The 9,697-nt window shown below is 59.8% G+C and overlaps 1 protein-coding gene across 1 annotated transcript in view; it reads right to left on the reverse strand.

Annotated features, from left to right (window-relative positions):
• Window positions 1-9,697, reverse strand: part of CAMK2B (calcium/calmodulin dependent protein kinase II beta) — a 29,814-nt gene that overhangs the window by 16,571 nt on the left and 3,546 nt on the right. Inside the window, exons 2-9 of the mRNA XM_014583192.1 lie at window positions 8,026-8,098; window positions 5,191-5,293; window positions 5,024-5,107; window positions 4,605-4,699; window positions 4,363-4,485; window positions 3,869-3,952; window positions 3,002-3,044; window positions 2,095-2,169 (exon numbers count right to left, since the gene is read on the reverse strand). Of these exons, the coding sequence (XP_014438678.1) occupies window positions 2,095-2,169; window positions 3,002-3,044; window positions 3,869-3,952; window positions 4,363-4,485; window positions 4,605-4,699; window positions 5,024-5,107; window positions 5,191-5,293; window positions 8,026-8,052 (634 nt within the window). The 5' untranslated portion in view covers window positions 8,053-8,098. The remainder of the gene's footprint in view (window positions 1-2,094; window positions 2,170-3,001; window positions 3,045-3,868; window positions 3,953-4,362; window positions 4,486-4,604; window positions 4,700-5,023; window positions 5,108-5,190; window positions 5,294-8,025; window positions 8,099-9,697) is intronic.

Here is a 9,697-nt window from a genome sequence, read left to right on the forward strand (position 1 = left end):
CTGCTTGCCAGTGCTGGGCCAAGACACCGCCAGGGTCGGCGCAGCACCCTTGGCGGCGGCAGTTTGACAGCCCACAGGAATGGAGATGGCTGGGTCAGACCTAAGCAGGACAGGCGAAGGCCCAGGTGGTCCCTGAGGCCATCAAAGGCTATAGTTCCAAGCCGTGCAACTGGAAAGGTTAACAGTTACCAGTGGAGGAACACAAGGACAGGCATTCGCGGCCTGCGGGGAGGAAGCGCTCGGTACAAACCACCCCTCCTTCCCCAGACTTGCTGGGCCCTGTGGCCCCACCAGACACGGGGCCTCTCAGTCAGCTCCCAGCCGCCTCTCGCATGAGCCATCCATACCCACTCAGCTCAACTAGGGCGCAGGCCAGCCCTTCCTGCTTGGGGCCATGGTTTCCCACCCTGGACTCCCTCCAATTCACAGTGGCAGAATCCCGGCGCTGTGGTTTACACTAGTGCTCAAAGCTGTCGGGAGCTTGTTTCCTGTCGCCTTGAATTAGGAACATTTTTGGCACAGCTGGAGCTGAAGGTGGACCTAGTGGTCCCAGGCATCCCAGACATCCCAAGGGGCTCCATGGGCCTCTGGGGAACGAAGAAAGGCCTCTGCCCCTCACACTGGGAGAGCACTGCCCGATCCCGGGGTTCTTGGACTGAGGCACTTGTGGCTATCATGGCTCGTCTGGCCATTTCGGTCCCCCCACTACACATGCTCAGTGCAGGAGACCATGGAGGCTGTGAGGCCGCCGGGAGCTCTGACTGCAATTTCAGATCTGGCCGTACATCTGTGGGTGTGACCTGACCCGCCCCTCCTCGCCACTTGACTGGTGTCATGGACAGCCATGCTGGGCTCCGTCCACATGCACTGACCATCCTCTGAGAGAATGCGGCCCCTGACGCCCAGGCTGGAGCCGCACATGCAGGCGGCCGCATGCACGGCGCCCAGGTTCACTTGCAGGCAGGCGGGCGTTGTGGTGGGAGGAGCACAGGGAGAGCATGACTCAGAGGGCCTCCTGGTGTGGCTGTGCTCTGTGACAGGACTCCCAGAAACCACCAGCCTCCTCTCACATTAACTTTGGCCCCCCACCCCAACTCTGCTTCGTGCTCCAGAAAGGCCTGTGAAATGGAGCAGACCAGGAATAGTCTCCATGGTCTGCCTTCTGGACATGTCCACTGGGCGCTCTGAGGAGCACAGACCTCTCCCCAAGTACAGCCTGGGCCTCCGCCCGAGGATAGCCCTTAGGAAGACCTGAGTGCTCGACTGTGGGGCAGGATGATGGGAGGAAGGAAGGGCAGTGCCTGCACTCTGGAACCTCTGTCCCATCCCAACAGTGCCAGAGACTGACAGGAGCTTTGGGCAGGGCTCAGGGAGGGCTTGGGTGGCCTGGTGCACATAGGGACCAGCTGCAGTTATGGAGCCCTCAGGAGGTCCCAGGGTCCCTAGCCTGCATGGGGTCTGCCCATGGTCATGCATCCAGTCCCATGAGAGCCCGCTGGGGCTCTGGGCTACAGGAGGGACAGATTCCCACCCACACCCAGAGGAATAGGTCAGCAACCCCAGGAATTTGGGGTCATTGAGAGCCCAAGAGGGGTCAGCAAAGCCACCTCAGGGCACCCAGAGCCCCACTACTCCGAACCTGTCCAGATATATACATGGAGCTTTGGCAGCACAGACCACCTGGCTGACTGCCGCATGGGCTCTGGTGGGGCAGCAGCCCCTCTCTGGCCTGGCTCCCCAAGGCCCCTCTTTCAGGATCCGGGTCCCCCAACAGCAGGCCCAGTGGCTCCCTGTGGGGTCAAGGTCATTCTGAGTGGGGGTCTTCAGACCCCCACATCTCCAGGGCCAGGACCAGGGGGGTTCAGTAAAATTCCCCCAGGGCTTGGCACAGCCCACAGATCACATAGCTTAGCCCTGCTCTTGCAGGTGAGGAGACTGGACGGCCTCCCTACCCTTGGGGTTTCTGCTAGATGTGAGCACAACGGGAGCAGTGCTCCCGCGGCTCCTGGCCTGGCCAGCAGCTATGTGTAGTGGGACTGCGTGCCACGCACAGAGGGGCAGCGAGGGCGGGCAACGCCGGTCAAGACACATCACCTTGTTCCACCAGCCCCATGGTGGTGCCGGAGGCCGGAGTGGACATTGTGGCTGGAGCGGTGGTCTGTCTGCCCACTGTTAGCGCCGGGCGAGAGACGAGGGGGAGGGCGGGCAGACACAGACGGGGTGGGCAAGGTGAGGGGAGAGAGACAAAGGAAGCAGAAGAAGGTTAGAGTTAAAGTTTGGTGGCAGATGGCTCCAGATCCTTTTCTTGGGAGAACAGAAACAGGTTGGGCCGGTCCACATTCAAAGCGTTTGCCTCCTTTCTCCTCAGAAAACCCCAGTGGGGGCTTCTCAAGCCGCCAGGTGTGGCAGGCACACAGACAGGACAGTCCCTTTTGTTGGTGTGACCTTGTGAACCCGTGTCCCCAGCCGTACAGCATCACAGCAAAAGGAACAGCAGGAGACGGGTGCCAGGTGTAGACGGACAACGAGACACTAGACGCTCGCACACTGCGTACCGAACGACGGACAGGCCACAGCTCCACTCCGAGGCTAATGCCTTCCCCTGGGGCATCTCTGACAGATGGCAGAGACCTGAGTCCCTCCTGCCCACCCTGAGCCACCCAGGCAGCGGCTGCCAGCTCGTTCAGGACTTGGAAGGGAGGTCCCCAGAGCCCCCACTGACCGGAAACTCCCCCCATATCTCTACTGCCCACCTCCCGCACACACGGTGCCTAACGCGTTCAGAACAACAAGGAGGCCACAGAGATGCCTGACGGACGCCTGGACAAACAGATGCGGCGCGGCCTGGAAGGGGCAGCGCGGGAGAGGCGACACAGACCCAACAAGAAGGCGATGGGGCCCTGGGAGGGAGCCGGTGGGGCAGGGGAGAAGGGAGAGACTTCCTGGAGCAGGCCAGAGGATGAGGGCAGCACGGAGTCCTCCCTGGAGGAGAAGGTCTCACCTGAGAAATTCCGTGTGGCCAGCATGGTGGTGAGGATGGCCCCCTGGGGAGAGACACAGAGCCAGGACTGTCCTGTGAGCGCCCCCTGCTGGTGTCTGACCGCCAACCCACGGGCTCTGAGAGAAGATTCCCAAGGCCCTCTGACCCAATTGCAGCCTTCAGACAGGCAAGAATCCAGGAAGCCGGCTGCTGCACCTAGCCGGGTCACCCGTTTCCAGGATTAAGATGCCCTGGGCCTCAAACTTGCCAACTAGCTACAGCTTCTAAGTGCTTTAAGGCCCCTGAGCCTCAGGTCGGCAGGACCACCAGTCACCTTGGCAGCTCTTCTGGGGCTCACTTCCCGTGCCCCTCCTTGCCCTGACAGGCCCAGGGCAGTAGTGGCTGTTCTTAGGGGCTTTGGAGACCCTCTGATTCTGCTCAGAGACCCATGAAAGGCAGGGGATGACATCCCCCAGACAGCCTAAGGAGATGCCGGCTGCACCAGTTGAAACCAGCCTTGGCCCATGAAGGCAGGTCGGTTCCCCATCCCCCATGCCCACTTCCCTCCCCGACCTCCTTACTCTGTTCTCTCCAAATCAGCGATCACTCGCTCATACTGAAGGGAGCATGACTGACAGAGGGTGTGTTTTGCCTCTAGCTGCCCCCCCTCCCAACACAGCCCTCCTAGGGCTGCTCAGGGGCAGTGGAGACCACTGGAGACCCGGCTCACCCCTGGCCCAGGATGGCTGTGGGCACTGCCCATCCCCAGAATGAGTTCATCTGCTGCTTTTTGTTTGGAACTTGCTCCCAGGACAGCAGTGAAGGACTTGCCGGCCCCTCCTGCTGGGCCAGCCCCCCAGCACAGGACACAATGGTGGCCGAACTCACCTTGAGCTTCCTCCTGGCGTTGAACTTCTTCAGACACTCCACAGTCTCCTGTCTGTGCATCATGGAGGCCACTGTGGAGCGTTGCTGTGGGGGAAAGGGCCATCATGACTTGACTTGTCTCCAGGGACTTGAAGGAGCCACGGGGTCAGGAAGAAGCCCAGACAGTGGGGTTTGCTGCACTCAGTTGCCCATATGCTGAGGGCCACCAGCCACCCCTGTAGTGAGGCCAACTGCCCCATCGCCTGGCCCTTGCCTGGCCTCGCCCAGCCTGTCCCCACAGATGGGACTGCTATGAGAAGGAAGCACCTTTTCCACCCTCCAATGCCCTCCACCCCATCCTGAAAACCCATCAGCATGTCCCAATCCGAAGCCACAAGGAGCACTCAGGGGCCCAGAGGCCTTTGTTGGGTGGGGCCATCAGAGCTCTCCGCAGGGAAGTGGTCCTAGGCTGACTCCATGAGGACCCCACCGCGCGGATGCCATGGATAACTTACGCAGACCCAGGGGTGCTTCAAGGCCTCATGGGCAGTGATGCGCTTGGCAGGGTTAATGGTCAGCATCTGGTTGATGAGGTTTTTGGCTTCAGGAGTGACGGTGTCCCACTCAGGGGATGGAAACTGCAGAGCAATAGCGACGGGCCATCGGGAGTCCTCCCAGACAGACCCGAGTCCACAAGGGGCTTCGCCCAACCCCGGCCCACCTAGGGAGGCAGCGGTAGGAGCGCCTGCGCACTCACGTCATAGGCCCCGGCTTTGATCTGCTGGTACAGCTTGTGCTGATCCTCGTCCCAGAAGGGCGGGTAGCCCACCAGCAGGATGTACAGGATCACCCCTGTTGAAGGGCCTGTTAGTGCCAGCCTGGGAAGGTACCAGGCCCAGCACCCTCTGCCCCATGCCCATGTCCCAGCTAGCCTGCCTCCCTGGGAGAAGGCCCCAGGGAGTTGCTACCCCCCACTGCTGCCCATCCACCACACTCCTCTGCCCAGACCTGTGCCGAGCTACAGGGACATGGTGATGGGTAGGGGTCATGAGAGCATCTAACTCCAGCTGTGCCAGGGCAGCCCAAGAGCAGGTCCGGCACAAGTGAACTGGCTTACATTCCAGCAGCCCTGGAAACACCTGAACCCTTGAGCCCTCACCCACAACTGGGCCTCACCACATGCCCAGATGTCCACAGGCTTGCCATATGCTTCCTTGCGCAGGACCTCAGGGGACAAGTAGCCCGGCGTGCCGGCGAACCCTAGTGAGAGGGAAGGGGCCGTGAGGGACCTCAGCCCCCCTCAACCTGCCCACCAGCCAGCACTCTGCCCTCAGGAAACTCACCGAACCACGCCTGCTGGTCCCCCTGCACCTCAATGGCCAGGCCAAAGTCCGCCAGCTTCACGGCGGCCCCCTTGCACTTGCTGGCCAGGAGCAGGTTCTCCGGCTGTGGAGGGGACCCCGTGAGGTGTGTTTGCACCCACGTGTTATGGGAGGGAGTGAGAGAAAGGACAGATGACAGTGGTTTGCATGAGAGGGGTACACAGGTCTGACCCTACCAGGTGGTGTCCTCATCTGCGTCCAGGTCCCTAGGCCTGTCCCCACAGCCTGTCTCTCAGCTGGACCTTGGAACGGGTCTAGGAATTGCTTGCAAGGAAACCTCAAGTTCACCCTTAAAACAACTGCAATAATCCCTACAGCCCTGGAGCAGACCACATGGGGGTCACAGGAGCACCTCGGCCCTGGGACTATCACTGGCCGAGGGGCTGTAAGGCCCTCCTTCCCTCCTTGTTTCTAGTTCCTCAGAGATATAGGGAAGAGGGAGGCAGGACAGGGGTGCTACTGGAAGGTTCTGGCACTTCCTGCTGGGACAGTGACCCCCCAAAAGGGGGGGGTCCAGGACGTCCCAAGACCACATGACCCTGGCCATCCCTCCACTCAGACAGCAGGAGGCCCTGGTGGCCCAGCATGCACAGGAGAGGTTACACAGGTCCCTCTGGAAAGACAGTGGGACAGTCGTTCTCTGCTCTGCAGGAATGGCACATAGGCTGCTGTCCCTGGACTGGGACCCTTGGAGCTGGAGACACTCCACCGGGACCTCCCTGTTCCAGTTCCCAGACACAGTAGGCTGCATCCTGTGCCCACAGGCTCACCACCTCCCTACAGAGGCCAGAGAACTCCTGGGTGGTGCTCAGAGCCCATCAGGGGTTGACCTGGAGCCTTCGCTGTCTCAAGCCACCAGGGGGCGCCCTCAGGTCCCCTTGGCCAGCCTCCCAACTGCACTGCCTGGTAGGATCACAGGCCTGCTTAGAAGCCGCCAAAACACACAGAGCCGCCACTCAGCCTGATGTTCAGCGCTGGCTCTACAGCCAAAAGATAGTCCTTGGGGCCAATGGAATATGCAGACTGCATGTGGGAAGACTCGGGCTCCCCTAAGTCCGCTCTTTGCTCCCCCAGGCCCCACACACAAGCCTCTCGCCCTCTCTTCTCTGCCCCTGCCTTGACCTCCCCACCCCCCTGGGGACAAGCGGGGCACACAGGTCCCCGCCTGCTGAGAGCCCATCAGAATTCTATTTTACCGTGTCCTAACTTAGCCAGTGTGCTGGGGACCCAGGTTCCATGTGCACCCACAAGGGGAAGTCTGAAGAGGGGCTGGCTGCTCTGTGATAGGTGCCCCCTCCCAAGAGGAGACAGACCATCTCTTCTTCCAAGGAGGGGACAGAAAGTTAAGTGAATTTGGCCCAGGTTGCAGCTACACTGGATGAGGTCTGGGAGCCTTTGGAGGGCACTTGAAGGCCTTGGTTTCCACCCCCAGGCTCCACAGCCAAGCCCCTGCCATAGGCTCCAGCCCAGCCCTAGCAGGCCCCGAAATGGCACCCTATACTCTCTGTTCCCTCCCCAGCAAAGGACTAAGGCAAACCCACCACCGCTGCTCCAGGACACCTGCTTCTTGACAGATGCTCAGAGTCACAGCAAGGGCTCCGCTTATCCCAGAATGGGGGTGAAGGGCACTGACCTCCACTTCTATGCTGGGACCCAAAGTTGGCTTCAAACATCCTGGCTCAGGAACAAAACACCAATTCCTAGTGTGACTGGAAGCCCCCTGGGGAGGCTGGCTCAGATAAGACAAGGAGCAGGACTGCCTGGGACATGTAGGAAGTGGGAACAGTGAAGGGCACCGCAGAGTCCCCAGGCTCCTGCAGAGAGCAGCACCCCCTGCCCAAGCATGGCCTGAGGAACATGCAGCTCATTCAGCACCAACAGCATAGGAAGGTGCTGTAGCTGCTATGGGGTGGCAGGCCCAGGGCCTTGGAGAGGTGGGGATGAAGGAGAAGAGAGGGGAAGGAACTTCTGAGAGGCCCAGGCTGCAAACCGTCCTTTGAACATAGGCTGGATCTTCCTTGCCCAGAGCAGAGCTGTGGGCAGCAGAGATGTGGAGAAAGGCTGGGCGGTGGTAGAGGGGGTGGAATGTGGTAGAGCCGGACAGGCTGCTTTGTGCCCTGCTCGCAGCACACCACCTGCCACCAAGGTCCCCACCTGCCAGGACAGCATGCTGAAAGGAGTCCAGAGAGACTACCAGCCTGGTAACAGGCTGATTTCTTGGAGGCCTTGGAGGCCTGGATGTGTTGGGAGGATGTGTGCAGACGCCCCTGACATGTGCACATACACATACACACAACACACACGGCTGTGCACATGCATATGCCTCACACACCTGTGCACACGTGTGCACATACATACACACATCACTGCTGCACACATGTACATACAGGTGTGCATATGCACTCACACTAATGCACACATGCATGTGTGTACACGTGTGACTGTACAACATCAACATGTTACACACTGGTGCACACATCCTACATGCATGCACACATATGCATGCATGTACGTGCATGCACATATATTCATTCCCATAGACTCCACACATAAGCCTGCCCCCACACCTACACACACACATGCACATGACCCTACATGCATGCACATATACAAACATGCACAAGTACCCATACATACACACGTGTGCATGTGCACACTTCACCACGATACACACAAGCACACACATGTCCCACATCCTGCATGACATCCTGTGGTGCTCTGCACTGCCCAGCCACCAACCCTCCTGTGTGGCATGCAGATCAGGAGGACACACCCAACAGAGGGGTGGGAACTCACTTTGAGGTCTCTGTGAACAACCCCCATCTGGTGACAGTGGAGAACGGCCTCCAGGATCTGCTGGATGCAATGACTGCAGAAGACAGGCAAGTTAGATGGGGACCCAGACTGGGCTAGGGAGGGGAGCAGTCCAGGGAGTCAGGAAAGGCACGGCTGGCCAGGAGCCACTCTGGGTTTCTCAGGTGGCAGTCAGGCCCATGGAGGGGCTTTCGGAAGAAGCTCACTCCAGTTCTAGTGTGACCCCTCCCCAGGCTCCTACTATCCCAGCCTGGACCTTCGGGAACGAGACCAGACTGAACCTGTTCCCCGCAAGGGAGGTTGCAGGGAGGGGTAAGCAAGAGGGCAGGGACACCAATGCGGGAAGGGCAGAGAGGGCAAGGGCAGGGACAGGGCAGGCAGTGCTGCGTGTGTGTACGAGTCACTCTGAAGCAGTAAGAATGTGCTGTTGCAAACGTCATTTCATCATCTTCTTCTAAAGTTCGTTTATTTCTTCTACGAGTGAGAGAGACAGAGAGCACTGCAATGGGTTCCAATGCTGCCGTCCACCCCCAGCCTCAACCAGCCCGAATCACGGGTAGGGCATGCTCCACCTCCTCAGGAGGTCTTGGGGCTTGACTGGGAACCTCCCTATGGCCCCATTATTTCACCTTAATGAGCTGGAATCTCGGTGCACACACATGTGAGTGGCTGCAGGTGGACAGTGCAGCACCAGCAACACAGGGTGAGCAGTTGGCTCCTATGTCTGAGGGCATGGGAGCTCCTCTCAGGTTCAGGGAGAACACCAACAGGTCCCAGCCCTTCCCAGGCATGACTAGCCACCTCTCTGATATCCACTCTGTGCCTGCCTCAGACCCAGGGCCACGCAGCTACTGTATACAGAGATGTGTAGGGACCCAGAGCCAGTATAGGCCCCTCGGGGTTGCACCCTGGTGACAGCTTCATGCTACAGGGCATGGCTGGGCACCTGTCATGGGTTGAGCAAGGAAGGGCCCTCCTAGCCCTACCACACCCTGTGGTGGACAGTAGGGTGCAAGGGCCAGTATGAGGGTAGGCTTTGTTTTCCTGTCAGCCCTTTGGGAGTCTGGTCCTTCTTTTGCTCAGTTCTCAGCCACTGGCCACAATGACATCCTTAGCCCCTGCACTAGAAGGCGAATTTGGGTTTCCTCCCTGAAGACACCACCCTCAGGGTCCTAACGAGATCATGTGTTTCTGAGGTGTTGGGGATTCTGAAGGAGTTAGGCCCAGCCCGTGGAAAGAGCCCACCCACGTCCCTACCTACCCCGACATCTAGGGCAGGGCCTGCAATGCCAGCCCATCTCCACCTCCACGTCCCCCAGGGTGTCCTGCCCCCCCCCCTCATCCTCATCCCCAAGGGAGCCCAGATGGTGCTCAGCTCTGGGGCCGACGGCCAATTGTGCCAGCCAGGGAGAGGGACCTCCTCCCGGGGGTAGAGCTCGCCTCCCTGCAGGTCATCCTGGATTGAAAGCTGTGCCAGTAGCTGCTGAGGTTATGGAGGCCGACATCCTCCTGGACCCTGCAGAGACGCCCCAGGGGCTGCCCACAGCAGCTGTGTGGTGTGGATGGTTGCCACTCTTGGCCCTGGCTGGTCCTGGGGGTGGTGGGGTAGGTCCAGGCTCCACTGGGTGTCCTTCCTTCCAGCTGTGGCTGGCAC

The sequence above is a fragment of the Tupaia chinensis genome, unplaced genomic scaffold, assembly GCF_000334495.1.
Source record: "Tupaia chinensis unplaced genomic scaffold, TupChi_1.0 Scaffold144150_1, whole genome shotgun sequence".
Taxonomy (NCBI): domain Eukaryota; kingdom Metazoa; phylum Chordata; class Mammalia; order Scandentia; family Tupaiidae; genus Tupaia; species Tupaia belangeri.